This window comes from Bidens hawaiensis, unplaced genomic scaffold (assembly GCF_021521415.1).
Source record: "Bidens hawaiensis isolate Kalapana, Puna unplaced genomic scaffold, B.hawaiensis_p1.1 tig00009443_1, whole genome shotgun sequence".
Lineage (NCBI taxonomy): Eukaryota > Viridiplantae > Streptophyta > Magnoliopsida > Asterales > Asteraceae > Bidens > Bidens hawaiensis.
In genome coordinates this window covers 168634-188042 of record NW_027491698.1, presented here as the reverse complement: position 1 = coordinate 188042, position 19409 = coordinate 168634, and the positions used below count along the sequence as shown (strand labels likewise).

The 19409-nt window shown below is 33.0% G+C and overlaps 1 protein-coding gene and 4 non-coding genes across 5 annotated transcripts; all 5 read left to right on the top strand.

Annotated features, from left to right (window-relative positions):
• The first annotated feature begins 17 nt into the window (after positions 1 to 17).
• LOC143532293 (uncharacterized) lies at positions 18 to 503 on the top strand. Its single transcript, XM_077027382.1, has one exon. It carries the CDS (start codon positions 18 to 20, stop codon positions 501 to 503), a length of 486 nt encoding a protein of 161 aa, XP_076883497.1.
• A 3450-nt stretch (positions 504 to 3953) lies between these two features.
• Positions 3954 to 4027, top strand: TRNAV-CAC (transfer RNA valine (anticodon CAC)). Its single transcript has one exon. It is a non-coding gene; the product is annotated as a tRNA-Val (tRNA).
• Positions 4028 to 7070: 3043 nt separating this feature from the next.
• TRNAG-GCC (transfer RNA glycine (anticodon GCC)) lies at positions 7071 to 7141 on the top strand. The gene has a single exon. It is a non-coding gene; the product is annotated as a tRNA-Gly (tRNA).
• A 7973-nt stretch (positions 7142 to 15114) lies between these two features.
• TRNAV-CAC (transfer RNA valine (anticodon CAC)) lies at positions 15115 to 15188 on the top strand. The gene has a single exon. It is a non-coding gene; the product is annotated as a tRNA-Val (tRNA).
• Positions 15189 to 18042: 2854 nt separating this feature from the next.
• TRNAV-CAC (transfer RNA valine (anticodon CAC)) lies at positions 18043 to 18115 on the top strand. The gene has a single exon. It is a non-coding gene; the product is annotated as a tRNA-Val (tRNA).
• Positions 18116 to 19409: the final 1294 nt, after the last annotated feature.

The following is a 19409-nucleotide window of genomic DNA, read 5'->3' as shown; positions in this document are numbered from 1 at the left end:
TTTTCCTTAAGTACATAATGTTAAATCACAAAGATCAGCCATCATATTCAATCACACCAGTTCATGATGATCAACCTGAGTTGCAAGACGAGCGGACCTATGAGTGCACATACTGCAAGCATGGGTTCACCAATGCTCAAGCATTGGGTGGACATATGAATGTTCACCGCAGAGAACGAGCCAAAAACAGGCTTGATTCGACTAACAACACAAGCAGCACTAGACTATCCGAGCCATGGTTGATCAGAAGCTGCAGCCATGATCATAAACAAGAGAGGATAACTCGGGAGTTCATGCTAACATCGAGCCAAGTGCTGTATGATGATAATAATACTTTAAGCAAATACCAAAACCCTAATTATGGATCAGCCATATTCACAGGTCCAATATCTCGAGACGAAGTGAGATTGAGCTTAAGTTTAAGCTTACAGTTTGATCGCTCACACGAAGAAGAAAGCATTCAAGGAGCCGATGAACTGGATTTGGAGCTTCGTCTAGGGTAATATCTTGAAACTGTGTATGCATTTCTATGCACATATGTATGTACATATTCATATATCATGTAGGCATATGTTTATGGTTTAATATTTAAGAGAGCATAATCTATTTGAAATTCTTATTGAGTATTTGATTTCAAAATTAAGGTTGTAAGAGGTAATGTCTTTCATTCGGTTTCATTAATTAGTCACATATATAAACATGAATTTGATATGAGTTTACCGCATGTTCATGTATAATGAATTACTAGGCATACTTAAGGAGTTGTTTAATTAGCTATTGGCTCGAAGCTCGTTGGAAATAACTTGGTTTGTGAATAAGACAAGCTTGAGCTAGCCCAAATTCGACTCGCTTTTGCTCATTAGCTCGCTCGTTACGTTTACGTTAGCTTGTAGTATAACACTACTTACCTTCCTTAGAAGAGTTGGTAGAAACGTTTTTAAAATGCTAGAGGTCAGCTAGTTTCGGAACTAGGAGATGCTGTTTATTTGCTGATATTAAACTTTCTTTTCTCCCTATAAATGTTAATCCCACATCGCATGGTTCACAAAAACTAAAGGGTGTCCCTGTCTCCTCTCCATAAGAAGGAAACACATTTGCTCATGTTCACAAAAACAAACATGAATAGTGGCATGTTCATGTTTGTTAATAATTGAACAATTTTTTTTGTTCGTGTTTTTGGTCATTAAGAAAATGGGCAAGTTCTTGTTTGTTCATGTTGTTTATAGCTAAACGAATAGTTCATGAATGTAAACGAACATAAACAAGCAAAGTTCAATGATCATAGTGGAACAAACATAGATGAAAACAATATATTGACCAAACATAAACGAACATAGGTAGCATCAATGAATACAAACAAACAAGTCTAACACATCACAATTCATCTAGAATACGTGCTTATATTTATATTTATATAAATATAATTGTACTTATGCCTTTATCAAAATTTAAATGAACATAAACAAACGTACTTAAATGAGCATAGACGAACGTTTACGAACATAAATGAATGAACAAAACACGTGTTCATATGTTCGTTTATTTAAGTAAACGAAAAAAATTTTTTTTCCATGTTCGTTCGTCTATTAAATTAACATAAACAAACTTCCTGCCAGACAATTCACGAACAGTTCATGAACTTTGTTTGTTTACATGCCTAGCCTTTGTGTTATAAGCAACAAACTAAATGATTTAATTGGAATAAAAAACTCAACAAAGATACAAAACATCAAAAAAATATCTAGTGTAAACATTAAGACCTAAATCTTCAACATGATGAGGATTTACTAGACAACTGAAAACAAAAAATGATCGGGAGAACAAAGATTCAAGAGATGTGACTAGGGTTCAGCTGAAGTTCTAACAACCTTCTAAAGCTCCAACTCTCCATATATATAGCCCTCTGATAGAAGCCGATTCAAGATGGCTAGTCTCCCGAGATAAAGACCCGTTGAGTGGGTTAGTCGTTAGACTCCAAGAATTAATAGACAAAGAAGAGAATTGCAATTTCTTATATCATTCATATTCTCCTTTACTCATCCGAACAAGATGCCATTTATAGGCTACAAAATACAAAGACTTTCTAGTACTAAAGAAAACTTCTATTAATCTAAACTACCCACTACTAGCATAAAAGAGAAGAGAAACCATGCATGAAAACATATATGAAGTTTGTAGGGAACGTGGGTCATGGTAGGGACGGATTGGGTTACGTGGCACGTATCACCCTCCAAGTATCCACATCCTTCCAAGTAAGCCCCAGGGGAGGCTCGGAGGGTGTGCGAGCCGCACCATTGACCGGGACACATAAGTTTCGGGGCACAAACTTTTTTATACATATTATATATATATGTGTGTGTGTGTGTGTTTTGATGTTAAAAATAAGGTTATTTACAATGGTTTATGAGATAATTATATGCTCGGAATGGTTTCTACTTATAATAAATCGGTCAATAAAAGTTTTATCCATGTACATTAGCGAATAAAAAGTTTTCGTTAAGGCCCACGAGCCTTTTTATTTTAGCTCGACCGAGGTATTTAAATTCTCGAAGACGGCCCTGGTAAGCCCTCACATACTACTTCATTATTTACACCTTAAAACCTTAATTATAACAAATAAACATGATAAGAAGAACAAAATCACAAGTTAAGTTGAACTTTTATGTATATTTAATATTCCTCCTCAATTCAAACTTGTGAACATATTCAACATGCTCAGCTGAGTGTAGAAAATTACGTTAACCTTTGGTAAAAACATATGCCAGATAGCAGTGTTAATTAAACTATAGTTAATTTTAAAATACGTTGTTTCCTCGTGAAAGATTGGATTTGCAGCAATTGGCATCGTTGCATTGTTATTACATATCAAGCTTACTACAAATCACCATTTGCATTTTATTCTAAAAAGAACCTTTTAACATAACCAAATAATGTCACAAAAAGCATCACACTTTGTTTTATACTGCATGTCTCGGTTGAGAACCTAGACACTATAGACTGCTTATTGTTTTTCCATAAAATCAAAGTATTTTCCAAATAAATAAACACAAAAAATCTATAACTGAACGCCGAGTGCAAATGCACATACCCTAGTTTTAGTTTACATAACCTTTCAAACTTAATGACTCACATTTGGAGAACAAAATCCCTTTCCCATGAGATTATTTCAAATATATAAATACTCTTACTCGGGTACAGTCACCATTGGTAGGTGCGCCGCCTCTGGTGACGCTGGTAGGGGCAGCGGGTGCCAAGTAGATGGACATATATAGGGGTGAAAGTCGATGAGTGACGACTTTATAACCATTCGGATATCTAAGTACTCTTACAACAATATGTTGGTTCAGACCCAATTACACAAATGTAAAACTCTCAATCACTTGCACTTTCATTAATTCGTCAAACTTACATAAATAGAGAAAATACAGGAAAATAACCTACCCACAAACCATTACTAATAAACTAACTCGTGTTCTAATTCAACTGAGATTCAAAAATGTGACTAAATAAAATGACGCTGACCCATATCCATCTTTGGCATGTTTTCATGTACCCGGTTTAGAAACCTGTACCCATCAAGATTAACCAAACACAATCCGCGTATGAAAACTTATTGGACAATGTATATATTGAGTATTGACTCAAATATTGCACAGTAAATGAAATGAGATAGATTTAATTTCCAACTAATTTTTAATATCAAGTAAATATTTCCAAAACTGAATTACAAGACTTTGCATTTTCTTTATTACAACCAAATTTTGTGGGCGGAATAATTAAGAAGGAAAAAAAATTGAAAGTGTATTTTAACAATCTTTGAGTATCTAAAAGAAGTTTCATGACATTAGAATTTTTAAAAAAGTGAGCTAAATAACTTCAATGTATTTAAGCAGCCATGATGATTGCTGTATCATATGGTTCTAATTAGAAATCGGTGAAAATTAAACAAACAAGTCTGGGTGGTGTAGTCGGTTATCACGCTAGTCTCACACACTAGAGGTCCCCGGTTCGAACCCGGGCTCAGACATTTAATTTTATATTTTTGTTTTATTTTTTTTTTCAGAATTTTTTAGGAATGTTATTAAACGTTGTTGCATCTAAGGATTAGGGACGGATATTTTAAAACCTTTGTGTTTGCTATCCCACGAACTTGTATAACTCAAATGCTATATATTGTGTTGATATTAGAATAAGAAGAAATCGCATTTGCATAGAGGTTAATATTTAGTTAATCTTTAATGATTCGTTAACGTTGAGTTCGTCAAAATAAGATTATATAATTCCTTGTCTAAAAAGGTTGAATGTCACTTCATCAAATATTAACAAATGTAAGATATAATTATGTGCATAGATCGACAGCTTGTATAGGTCCTCACCCTCAAAGGTTGGGCAATAATTAGGTAATATGAAAGGTTGAGGTGCCAGCCGGACGAGTGTGTGACACTACATCTTCATGGGAAAAAAATAACCACCAAACTATGGTATATAACTATATAAGAACCATAAGGCTCTTAGATGCTTAGACCATGGTAAGGCCAAAAAGATGATAATAGGAACTATGAAGTATATAATGAAACTCGAACATGATATCACATGTTTGAAAAGGTTGTGTTTTGAGATAAAAGCATGGTCAATACACGATTGGATCACATACATTAAGATTTTTTTTATGGAATAGACGATTTAGAAAAATAAGAAGCGGTTTTAGGTGGTCTACTTTATTTTAAGTGATTATAGGTAAGTTGTGATCTCAAATAGAAGAATAAGGTAACACCTAAGCAACCTTTCCAAGTGACGGTCCATATAATCAAAATGGACATCCATGTCATCGAAGGTGTGAACTCTGTGAAGTGGCATGACATGTGGAATCCTCTATCTCAAATAAAGGATTATGAATAACATGAAGAATTTGTAAAATAATCATGCTATAATAATAATAATAATAATAATAATAATAATAATAATATTCGAAATAACCATAATAACAAAACTCTTAAGTTAATAATAATAATAATAATAATAATAATAACTATTCTAAGTAACCTTCATAAGAATCCTAGTTTATTTAGGTAAATATGTGTTATAAGTTAAAATCATTTAATAATTTATGATTCAAAGTTTATAAAATACAAGAAAATAAAAAATATATTACAATATAAAACTATACAACAAAATACAATATTAATGGGTGACCAAGATATAGTCTTAAAAAACCACATGAATTATTTTGAAATTTTTTACTTAGATCTTTCATGACATGTGATATATTATACTCTAAGTTAAGATTTTCAAAATAATTCAAGGGGTGTTTAAAGCACAAATGTTGGTCGCTTGCTAGTATCGTATTTTGTTGTAATGTATTTTATTGTTTTGTATAATTTTGTATTATATTATAGTTTTATTGTTCTATAATTTATAATCATAAATTATTAAATGATTTATAAAATATATAACACATATTTAAATAAACAGATTGGGATTATTATTAAGTTTAATATTATTATTATTACTTAGTATTATTATTATTATAACTTACTAATTTAGTTATTATAGTTATTACATATATTATCACTAATTTATGAGTTTTAATCATATTACTATTATTATTATTATTTAGTAGGCATTTTATAACTATTTTACAAATTATTCCATCTTATTCATAACCATCTACTTTAGATAGAGGATTCCCACATGTTATACCGCCTCACACATTCGATGACATGGACGATCACTTAGATGATATGGACTACCACTTGGAAAAATTGTTAAGGTGTCACCTTAATCCTCTTTCTAAGATAGCAACTTTCCTAAAATCACTTAAATAAAATTAGCTATCTAAAACCACTTCATTTTTTTACAAACCTACCAAATGTTGTAAAAGTAGGTTTCCAAGGCCGAGTACTCGCTACAATGTAAGTCGTCGATGCGAGTTTCTTTAATTACGCCTAGTTATTAAGAATTGACTAAAGATGGTCAACTTTAGTCAAAATCGCAACTAGTCGGTGAACTTGCTCTGATTTTGGCTTAAAGAATTAAACATAACTCGTATTTCTTTAATATTAAAGAATAAATCATTTTTTTACTTAATGACTAACAATTTTTAGAATAATTATTATTTAAAAATGTATTTCTCTTTACCTATTTTGTTATAAATATTAGTAAATTTATGATATTCGACATATATATAATATCCAAAAACTAATTTTCTTTATATTTACCATGTCCGAGTACTCCCCGAGTACTCCGAGTACACCCAACCCCCCAGTCAGCCGCCTAAGATCCGCCTAACGACTTTTACAACCTTGAACCTACCTATTCCAACAAAAAATTCCATCCATCCATGCATTGTTGTTATTGGCGGATTCTACGAAGTACGAATGCACTTTTTTAGAAGACACTACATGAAAATGGTTCAATTATGCTTCTATATTTCGTGTTTTTGGTTCCTATGTATATAGCAGTCCTTGTTTAAGAAGTTAGAGCATTCTCAACTAATCCTTATCTTTATAATTACACTAAAAAATACTACATGTCTCTCTTCTGTTTAATTAAATAATATTTTTTATACCTTTATCATTACAGTGTTCACTCTCTTATACTCACAATCAATCCAACAAATATTAAAAAATAAATAGGGGCAAACAATGTTTTCTCAAATTTACAAAAAAAATCACTACATTTCTCTTTTTACCCTATAATTTACACTCACAACCAGTCATAAAGAATGCTCTTACGTGATAACTTTATATTTATACACCCTTGCTAGTAAATAGTAATTCATTGTGTTAGTATTTATTTAAAACAATGATTATGCTACAATTTGGTAATGGTGATCCGTTAGATTCTTCTCGTATATAGAAACAATATAATAATATTTTATGAATTGGTATGTGCCAAGCTTTAAAATGTAAAAATAGTTCTAAACGAGCAACACTGATGCAACATTGTAATGTTATGTCGGAAGAACATTTGGAACTTAGAAGGAAGTCAGGAACCTTGGGTGATGAAAAGTCTTTTTGGTCTCTTTAAAGACCCTGAAAATATATATTCATTCGAGAATTAATGCAAACGCACCAGTGGTCTAGTGGTAGAATAGTACCCTGCCACGGTACAGACCCGGGTTCGATTCCCGGCTGGTGCATACGTTTTTACGTTTTTTTCCCAACAAAACAGTTGAGTTATACAACAACACACTGAACACTAAAAAGTAAAAGGCCTATTGACGAAAAACTTTTTATATAAACATTGTGTATGTAGACTTCGAGTCTTCGACTCTAGGGATGTTATCTCACCTCACGCTTTCAAAAATCAGTCTACACCTTACAAATCTTTTCAAGTAATCAAAGTCTAAAAAAGAAAGTATACTTTTAGGTGACTTTGATAAGATAACCACCATAACAAACATGTGTGTCATTAGAAGCATCACAAGCCATGTGAGGCATGAAGGATTGAAGTCATGGGACTCGCAGAATATATAGTCATTGACTGATCACCCAGTGTTTGCTAAGTTCCGATCAACTGTTTCAGTTGAATCTAAAATTTGCCCCAATATTAACCACCGTCCACTTTGTTAATAAAAGTTCATAAACTGTTTGAGTGAAATGTGACTTCTAAGACTTACCTTTTCAGTGTTTTTACATTTTTTATGGAATGATTCATCATAAGAATACTCTCTTTAAGCTGTCATGCCAACCCAACCATTTGATCGGTCAAGTCTCTGCTTGGAGCTTCATGTTCAGGTCAAACAACAACATAAAACATTGTGTACTAAACTATATACCAAGAATGTTTAAGATAAATAAAGTATTTAGCCATGTAATTGCATGCATAGAGAGCATGTGCTTTGTAATATAGGCATGTGATTTTCTTTGTATTTAATTAATTTGTTATTAGATTAAGGTTAGTGACTTTGATTTATTTAACCAATTAATTATCTACTTTAGATATTTACACCCCATTGTAAGTGTAAAAGGGGTTATGAATACTCACAGGTTGTAAAGATGACTCCAAATACATTTACTAAGCTCGATAAAGGATCGTCCAACGCGAAAGCTACAAACATTATTCGCGTATAAGGATTCCTATAAATGAATCGATAAGCATTGCTAAGATTGTTAAACGATAAGGGTTAGAGTTATTATTAATATTGGATTATGTTAATTTTACCTTTTCATCATATAATCATCATAATTTCAAGTGATTTGATTACCTGAGTATTCATTTATTTGCTTGATATAGCATACTAATGTAATTTTTTTTTATATAACCACACAATCCCACCGTCCAAATACAACTCCTCAAATTTTATTTTATTTTTGTTTTTCTGCAGCTATTTTATATAATTTACTATAAAACGATTACAATAAAGTGGCAGGCAAACGGGTAACAAGCTGCGCCGCAACCCCCTTTTGAATAGCAAAGCCAATCCTGCTAATGTAATAGAATATTTGAAACAACTTGTTGATTATTTCAATAACAGTGGCATCATCTGCAAAAAAAAATTTCCAAAACTCAAGTTGTTGAAATGTTGCTTACAATTCACAATGCGACAAGAAATACTTAATGGGTTCATAATGATAACTTTTGAGAAAGATATATTAGAGAGTACGGACTATGTAGAGTTGATCAACAACTTTGCTTTCAAAAATGCTACAAGAGCCTCCCATTTCTTTAACTACGTGAGACAAGTCAATTTGCTACGGTAATTTTGTTTGGTTGGTTGTTACAACACTTATCATCGTTCTAAAAGTATTTATGCACATAAGTTTGTATTGTAAGGGGCCTATTTTTACTTTCACTTATGGCCTCCAAAATCTCAAGGACCACCCTGATGTCTGCCAGATACAAGATATCATTAACTGTCGCGGTTACAACATTTACACTAACCCTTCGAGTAGATGTGTTTTTATCGTCAGATTGTTGTATTGGCTCATGAGTAATAGTATAAACCATCACCAAGTGTGTTAATGTTGCTAGTAGCATTGACATCGTCTCTCATAACCTATTTCATCAATCTGAATGGATCCTTTATATTTCAAAAAATATAATCAAGAAAGTAAAATATTAGAGTAGAACTTGTCGGGTTCCAGTAGTGATTAGTCAACGGTTTAACTTTTAAACCCGGTTTTAATAAATTGGTTCATAATTATTAATGATATTAATAATGAATACGCAGCGGCAACGACGGTGGTGCGGGGCTTCCTGTGGCGGTGGTCGATACACTATCGGCAGCGACGACGGCTGAGGTTAAGCTTGGCAGCGGCAGACAAATTAGTAATTAGTGGCCGGTGACTTGGTTGCGTAACGAGAGATCAGATGGAAAAAGTCAAAAACCCCTTAACTCCAATATTGTTGGAGTCTATGTAGACTTTTGGGGAAGGTGAGAATTTTCTTGTTCTCCAAGAATTAGGTATATATTATTAGTATTATTATTGTTATAAACCAGATATACAACACCCTACATAAATATATGTGACGGTTATATTCTTGTATATATATATTATGATGTACTGAATATTTGGGATTAATCTTATTCAATTCTACACAAACACTCTCTGGATTCTCTGTTTCATTTTACGTTATCAGCACGAATTGCTCTCTACACAATTTCATCAAATTGTTCATCGTATCCGAGTACACAAAATCATCTTCACGGTTTGTTGCATATGTTATCATGTTATTAATGTTTACAATAGTATAGATATATATCCGTGCAAGATGTAAATATGTATATGCAAAAATCTGTTACTAAAATAAAACCCATCGATCAAAGTTATGATTCTGTCCGGAAGAAATAATCAATGTTATCACAACACTTATCCATACAACCAAGCAAGAGTCCAAATCAGCCCCATGGTTAAAAAATTATGACTGTATATCAAAATCATAAATTTACAGCACCGAGAAATCTAAATCAACAAAGAATAAATATAATGATATCTTTAACAATGAAAGAAAGAATCCAATTCACCATCATCACAATTATAAAATATGAAGCCCCTGTTTCATGTTTGGAAGTTTTTATCAGATTCAAAATAACAAAAAAATATGTAATCGTAATCAAGTGATATAACTTTTTCACGATGGGGTCTATTGGAGTTCTGGACTTGACTACCGGCAACGGTTACGGACGGGAAATCTGGAGGGGGTTACAAGCAGAAAACACGACGACGGTTAACGTAAAGACGGTTACCATATGAAGGCAATTCATCCTCTTTCAAAAACTACAATAAGGTTATATTGCTATATGCCAGATTGTCGGCTACCGTTACGAACAGAACAAAGGGTGGCGGCGCTTCCTTGAACAAAAATACCTTGCGTCAAACTTTACATGAAATAGTTATAAGATTTAATTCAATAAATTATCATTCCAAATTTCAGTCCTCCCTCATTTATTAGTCTTTCATTTCATTTTATTTCGATTAATTAAACTAGCCCAGGATCCAAATCCAATCAGTTATATGGCTAAATCACATTTTTGCTTAAATGAAAATATGTACGTGTGATGGGCAAATTATCAATTTAATAGAATGTCTTGATAGATAATATCTAAATATCTTCAATATTTCGCATGACAAATATGGCCAGGAGACCATTTATCTCTTACTACATAAGCGTTTGTTATTTTGCATGTCGATACCCTAATCAAATAATATCCAACTGCTGATAGCAAATACTCCCCGTCATAACTAATCTCCAGAAGAGAGTCAAATATGTTCTACATAAATACTTAAGAAATATTTATAGCACCTCCGTATGCTAGCTGTCAGTTAAATATGATGGCATTCTCAGTCTTAGGGGGGAGATAAGAATGGAAAGTTTGGTAATACATGAAATAATATGAAATGCATCTTAAATATCAAATTTAGATCCTGAAAGAGGTCACTATAAATCTGAAGTCAAATATTTATGTCATATACATTTATAAAGAGTAACTAAAGAGTTACTAGATGCATTCATAAAACACATATAGAGTGACATTGTCACATATACTAGTATCAAATTCGTTTGCTCAGTTTGAAGTAATCCAAATAAGATTACCATACAAAGAAAACGTGGAAGACAAATTGGTTCCAAATATAAAATCCCACGAAAATCAAATGAGCAGAATAATGCAGTTGGTATAACCCCAGAAGAAGTTACATGTATAACTATGTAAGAGGTTATTGATATAATGTCTGAGTCGAGATAAATATCCTAAAAGAGACCATTATATTTCTAGAAGTAAGTAATAAAACCCTAGAAGAGGTAAATGTCCCAGAAGAGACTAATGTGATTTACAAAGTTCTGGAAGAACCACCGGTATTGAATTGATATGAGCTCTCTACAAATTATGTACAAAATAGTACAATATGGAACCGAAGTTAAACACGTGTATAAACAAATATTTGCATATGCTATAGAAATAGATGTAATCAATGAAAAGATTACGTATCTAAGAACTCTGGAAGAGTATATACACATAGATGTTTGCTAAAATGGCAAAATGCCTAGACGGCTAAATTGAATATGATAAGCAAAATGTTTTCGAACCTGTGGTCCGAACGCCCATAGACATCAAACTAGTAGGTTATAGATGGGTGTCCTTAAAATAAAAAGGAACGTACAGAATGAGATTTGTAATGTATGGCACGAGTTGTAACATAATGGTTGTTTTCCTAAATCCCAGTAGTTGATTATGAGGAAACGTATTCCCCTGCAGCGGATGTGATAACCATTAGATGTTTTAATCGGCCTCGCAATCTCAAAACGACTTCAGATAAAAGTTATGGATGTTATCAACGTATTGTTGTATGGAACAATTGAACATTACATTTACATGAATATCCCTGAATGGATAAAAACGCCTGAAACAATAAAATGACTTTAATATTCTATGTATCAAAATTTCACTATTAAAGTTCATATAATTGCAGTTTACAGTGATGATGTCCTACATCATCGAGAGACTCTGTCGAACTAGTTAAGTGAAAATTTGGAAACGAAAGAACTTGAAACGACTAAATTATTCCTCGACCTACAGCTCGAGTATATGTATAATTGTATATCTATCCATCAATCAAATTACATCCAGAAGATGTTAACATATTTTAATACAAGTAAAGTTGAATCACTAAGCATATTCATGATTGGTCAATTGCTAAATATACATATGATCCTTACTGTACCAAGTTAAAGGGGTTGGTCCATAAGTACCGTGATTAGAAGTACTTGGTCCAGAAGTACCATGGTTAAAAGAAATTGATGCCTTAATATGTGCTAGTGAAATTTAATTATATTCTAACATGTTGCACTCTTTTTCCATTCACTAAGTTTTGTACCCTGTGGTTTTCTCAGTAAGGTTTTTAATGAGGCAACATAAATGATCCAGTAGCATCAGTTTATCTTATAGGTCCTGAAATCATCCTGAAACATGTTGTTTATTATTTAAAATACGCGATGCACGTCTTTTTTATCCTTAGCTATTGTTTTATCCCACTGGGTTTTCCTAGCAAGGTTTTTAACAATGCAATCATCATTAAGAATTTTAAATGAAATGCTAATATCTTTAAGGACTCAAAACATGGATTTGTTCCATAAAGAAAGAGAGAGTCCCATGTTATGTTTATGCAGGATATCCATCAGACTTGCATCGATCTCGGCTATCATTCCAATACGCTTTCACCTATAAAGGTCAACGATCCAACATTTACAAGAATCATATGGTTTAGGCCAAATCATGACGAAACCGAAGAATATACGAAGACAATATGACTTGCATTGTTCTGACTGGAGATGACTACATCAAAATCAAGTCAAGCTACAATGGTAGAAGATTGGCTTCTAAAGACTTAGATATTATGTTCAATTGAGGGGGGAGAAATACACACACATTGTACTCTTTTTCCTTAACTAATTTTTGTCCCACTGGGTTTTCTTAGTAAGGTTTTTAACGAGGCAACATAACTAATCCTGCAGTATTAGTTAATACAGGTCTAGAAGAACCGAGCCAACATTATCCAGTGGTATAATGTTGATAGTGTATAATAATGTATATCTGAGGGGGGGTGTTATAAACCAGATATACAACACCCTACATAACTATATGTGACGGTTATATTCTTGTATATATATATTATGATGTACTGAATATTTGGGATTAATCTTATTCAATTCTACACAAACACTCTCTGGATTCTCTGTTTCATTTTAATTATATGATAATTATCATAATCTTAAAAAATAAATCCTAACCGGGCCCAAGTCCAACTCGTTTCAACTCTCGTTAAAAGCTTGAACTAGTTTATCTAAGTAGTAAGTAAACTTTATTATTTATAACCATTATAAATAATAATTCCGTCTTAATATATTCGTCATTTACCGGTTAAACCATTTAAGCGGATTTTGGTTCGTTGCCCAAGGTGTAACTCTCACATGTCACATCCCGGTCGGCTGCATTAACTTAACCGAGCCGGTCCATAATCCCAACAGAACTTTGAAGAAACATTATCTATATATTTTTCTAAAAATAAGTCACTGCTCAATAGGTTTTTTATTTTTTAAATTCGAAAATCATGACAAAAAAAGCGTTGAGATTTTAGGTGGCACTTTATTTGTATTTTGCAAGCATTATAAAGGCTTTATCATGAGATGGTCACTCAAGGTACCCATTTCCTACCAATCCCATAATGCACCATATCTCATTTGAATGACAAAACTGATCCAACTGTAAACAAAGTTATCATGTATTTAAGCAAAGTTTTTATTATAAAAAAGTTTGATGGATAGCTAAGACTTTCTGAAAGTGCAATTCTCTAAAATTGAAATCCTAACATGTGATACAAATAATATCCTCTGAATCATGAGTCCTGCAATAAAAATGAAAAACCAAATAATATGAATATATAAAAAAATTCAAAAAATGGTTGAAATGAAATGATTAATTAATAAAAAATAAGAGAAATTTACCTAACGCTTCAAGCCTTCAATACATCGATGCTAACCACCTCCCATCGATCCCAACCACTTCCCAAACTCCGAAGTCCATAGCCAGCCCCAGCCTGCTTAATCGTGTCTTTGTATGAGGCCGTCGCCGGCGCCGGCGCCGCTGCGCACTTGCATTGGCAAGGCGACAGCGGGACGCCGCTCTTCACGAGCTCGGCGACCTCATATCCGGTCCAGACGAAATTACATCCTCTGATGACGCAGTTCATCCTCAGCGACTTGAGTTCGCCGTCGCCGCCACGTGCAGCGGCGGAGGACGCCTCGGACTCTAATTGCTCGATCTTCATCGTTCTCACTTTCTTCCGATAGCCTGTTAACAGCAGTTGGAATCCTCTTCCGGCGGCACGGCGGCTCACTCCGGTGAGCATCGCCGACGATATCACTTCTTTCTTTCTCTAAGTTCTACTTTCTCTCACTCTAGATGATTCTGTTACGGTTACAGTTTGTTTCAGTGATTTGTTTGAATGGATTGGCGACGGGGGAGGGTATGTTATATCATGTCCGACGTGGCATATTTGATTATGATGATGTGTACGCCAATATTTATTTCATGATGTAATAATTTAATAACAAAAAACAAAATCAAGATTTAAATAAGTAGTTGATACATAATAAATGAGACCAAACACGAATAATCAACGAGCCGAGTTCAAGATTCATAAAACAAAGAGTTTCAATGGATAAATTCCTTAAACACATATAAGACAGATAGGGACTATCCAACTTTTTTTTTTATTATGGCGGACTTTATCTTAAAATTTGTTACAGACCGTCCAAGCATCAGTTTCGGCTCAAAATATATGTATTTAACTTCTATGTATTAATTTTCAACCAAGCGTAGTGCAAACGACTCAAGCTGCTCGAGCCTAAGAAAAAACGTGTTTAGTTATCAAGCCTTGTCTATTTCCAAGCTTTGGCTCGTTTAAGGTAGGCAGTATACGAGCTAGTGCTTAAATTAGTTAGGCTTGTTTAAGGTTTCTCTGAAAATAACGTATATAAGTAATTAGCTGATGCATAATAAACGGGTCAAGCACGAGCTTAAAAACACAAGCCGAGTTCAAGATTTATAAAAAGAGTTTGAGATGGAAAGTATCAGTAAAACAACAATTTTAACGCCATTTAGACAAGCAAGTCTGGGTGGTGTAGTCGGTTATCACGCTAACCTCACCCACTAGAGGTCCCCGGTTCGAACCCGGGCTCAGACATTCTGTTCTTTTTTCTTGAGTTATTTTGGTTGGGATTTCATATGTGGCCACATGCGTGTTAACATTTGAAACATTTGATAATAAGAAATTGCATTTGCATATGTAATAATAATAACATAAGAAAATATGTTAGTGTTTTTAATAATATTTTCACATTAGTTTATGATCGGCTAGGGGTGTTATCGGGTTGTATTTTCGGGTTTCTTGAGTCGGGTTTTCCGGATTTAACAAACTTATTTCGAGTACTCATGCATGAAACCTAATGATTCACCACCACGACGCTATCCATTTCAAAACCTCAGAAATTCCAATACTAACTCCGGCATGTTTCACGGTGTCAGTGTATGACGCCAACGCCGACGCTGGAGCTGCGCATTTGCATTGACAAGGCGACAACAGAACACCGTTCTTCATGAACATCGTTCTTTTAAAAATTCTATGTATTTGATATTATATTTTGCTGCAAGATTGATTGTTGTGAAGTTGTGATTTGGCTTTTGAATTTGCAACCAATGCGATAGTGATTTGCTGCTTGCTTGTTTTGGGAATATAAAATTTTAATATATTGTCGTGAAAACTGGACAATGATATTATAAAATCTGGATACTGATAGCAAAATCTTGATAATAAGATGGTTAAATTACCATCATGAAGATTAATCTCTTATCATTTCATCTTGACTTCAGTGAAAAGAACATGGGGTCTGAGTCGGTCTGATACGTGGATCATACTTTTTGATCTCAAGTTTGTTGTGCTTCAGTCTTGAATTCTTCCTCTTAACATAAAAGAAACTAGTTGCTGCTGATGACATGAGCTTTATTAAAAGTTTTTTTAGTTTTTCTCATCAATCCCATTGTTTAATCTACACAAACGGAACATCAGTTAGGAACAAATAAAGATAAACAGAAACAAGTTCACATACAAAGTTAACACACAAATAGGAGGAAAGTATATTTGAAAAGAGGCAAAACTTTAACATGAAACAAACCTCTGACATATAATCAACATAATATTGAAATAAAATTCATAAAATTAAATGTGTCCTAGTGTCCTATTATACCAACACCCTAGCCCACTATCCGGAAACCCTCCATACGAGTTGTATGACTTTTTCGTACTTAGTAACAAACTTGTTAGAATTGTTATTCACCAAACTTTCATACGAGTCGCATGACCCTATACGAGTAGTATAAAACAAGTATAGCCAAAACAGATTTAAATAAAATCTCATATTATCAACAACATAGAAAACAAAACTAAAAAAACAAACAAACTATTTTTCACAATTTGGTTATTGGGAAAATCATAATGAGTATGAACGTCGATTAAAATAAAAAATAAAGTTATTCTTTCTTCACTTACCCATCTTATATAAAAAAGGATTATAGCAAAAAGATTAAAACAAAGTTGCTCGTATCTCTTGATTGTCTGGTTTAATTAAAAAATAATTTCACCACACAATATTAGACTCTATATATCTTGTATAGGTGTGTATGAATAGTGGGTAGGGTGTGTGTATAGATAGAGCCAATTGTATACAAAGTTGCAAACTCTGTTTGTAATTTTGTATTCATTGGTTATTATCAAAATTGAAAGACTTGAAGTTACCGGCGACGAGATCGGTGTTCGGTGTCGGTCTGATATTGTTTTAAAACTTAAAACCCTACCAAAGGTTGCCTACTTGTTTCAAATGCTATTAAATTAATATTTGTAAAGTCCAAAAATATTAAAACATTTACCCGTTTTCTCCTGTTTAAACATTCATCACAGTCTTGGTATTTAGTTTACCAAACATTATGATGCTGCCTTTTGTTGCTCAAATATTCATGAAATGTTTTCTTCCGTTGCCATTCTAATTGATGTGCCCCAAATTCCATTCTAATTTATGAGATTGTTTGACGATAGGGTTTGAGGTTTATAGTTACACATAAGGGTGTTCTTCAAGTTAATTTTCCGGGTCGGTTGTTCGGGTTTTTGCCATAAAAAGTGACCCGATAACCAACCCAAATAGTTTCGAGTTGGTCGGGTGCGGGTTATTTGGCTTTCGGGTTTAAATGCAAAATGAAAAAAATATTTTTACTCACAAAATATCATCATTCTATTATATTAGAATAATAAAAATTCAAACATAGTATGCTAATGTTCAAAAGTCCCAAAACTAATTATAAAGCATTATATTTCAAATACCAAAGACTCCAAACTAAAACACATCTATAAACAAAATACAATAATGTTTGGGTTTCTTGTTTCGAGTTTTTTGGATTTTTTGTTGAGAAAAAATGACCCGATAACCGACCCATTTAAGGCTCGGGTTCGGATATTCTCTAATTCGGGTTCGGATGGCTTCGGTCGAGTACACTTAAAAACACACCCCTAGTTACACGACAAAAACACATTTTCTTATGAAAAGGATCTCAATTTTATTATGCGCTTTGGAACTTAAAAAAGTTAAGACGGCCTTGATTAAAGCCATCACCAAGTGGGTTGTTACTAGTACTACTTTTATCCTATCTCATAACCTATTTCGATTTCATCTATCCTAATGGATCCTTTATATTGCGAGACTATAATCAAGGTGAATTAGACAAGCAAGTCTAGGTGGTGTAGTCGGTTAGAGCAAAACTTTGTAGAAACATGATTTATATTTTTTTCTAAAATGAACCCCATTGATGCTGAGATGTTAAAAGTTTGCGTGACACTTTATTTGCAAGCATTTTAAAGGTTTTATCCTGTTAAAATGAATTTTATTTGTAGGCAGATTAAGAAAAAAAGAACCAAATCAAAAGTGTATTTAATCAACAAGTCAAGTTGGTATGCTTTGTAATTTAATTTTGGTGGAAATTAGGCAAATAAGTCTGGGTGGTGTAGTCGGTTATCACGCTAGTCTCACACACTAGAGGTCCCCGGTTCGAACCAGGGCTTCAGAATTTTAAATTTCGCCATTATTTTTTGTTTATTGGGATTTTAAGGAGGCCACATGCTTTTATGTTAACCGCACTCACCAGATCTTTTTGAAATGACATGTTACCCAAAATTGTTACTACAAAAGTTGTAGAATAAGAATAAATTGAATTTGCATTATTGCATATAGTAACTTAAATAAATTTTATGTGTCAAACATTCGTATGTATACTTACAGAATTTAAGAGACAACGGGTCATTATTTTAGATATTTTTTTTTTAAAAGTGCATGCATTTTAGACAAGTATATGAATTTTAATATGGCTATTTAGGTTGTGACATTTTCGTTATCTTTTGACGTACACAAGGATAGACTTTAATGTATCAAAATTGTGTTTGAATGACTTCTTATAAAAATAAGAAAATCTATTGGTTTTCTATAATATTAACACATGTTTTTATGATGGGGAATGCGTGTAATCTTATACGCAAAACACATCAAAACTACGTAGGTTTGAATAAAAAGAGTCCAAAACTACATTTTTTACCCTAATCCTTCCCTCTTAACAGCCTGAACTCCACCCATCGTCTCCCAAGGCTTCAATCTGATAGAGTTTTTCAAACTTTTGGTTCTTGTATAGCAATTGATGGTTAGCAATCAATTTTAAAATTGATTTGTATCCTTCCCTAATGATTTAATCAAATACTTTCCAATTGATTCTACGATTGCGTGTAAACTTTTTTTGCAGAGTCGCAACTGATCATCAATTTCACTTTGTGTTTTATTAATATTAATAGTTAGTTGTACATTAATTGAATATTAATATTCTAACTTTGTTGGATACAGCACATACACACTTAAACAAATGTTAATAAGAGAAAGACCTTTTGAAACAAATCTAATGGATGATATTGATGCAAAAGGATATTCAGTCTACAATAAAGGTTCCAACGTAAAAGCAGAGTAAAGGAAGACACAAGTCAAAATATAGTTTTGATTGCATTAGATTGAAGCCTCGGGGTATGGTTGGTGGGAGATTGGGTTGTTGAGAAACATATTATTGACGATAGGGATTAGGAAAAACAAAATTAAATTCAAATTATTTTTAATCAAAACTACGTAGTTTTGATGAGTTTTGCGTATAAGGTTACTATATTTTGTTTTGCGTATAAGGTTACCGGCATGACAACACCGTATTTACTTTTCCCGGGGTGGTTTGCATCATAGTTAGAAGATGATTTTACTTCAGATTATAATAAAATTTTTTATTCTTTTGTCAACGCAATTAATATATAGAATTAGTCATACTTATAAATGTG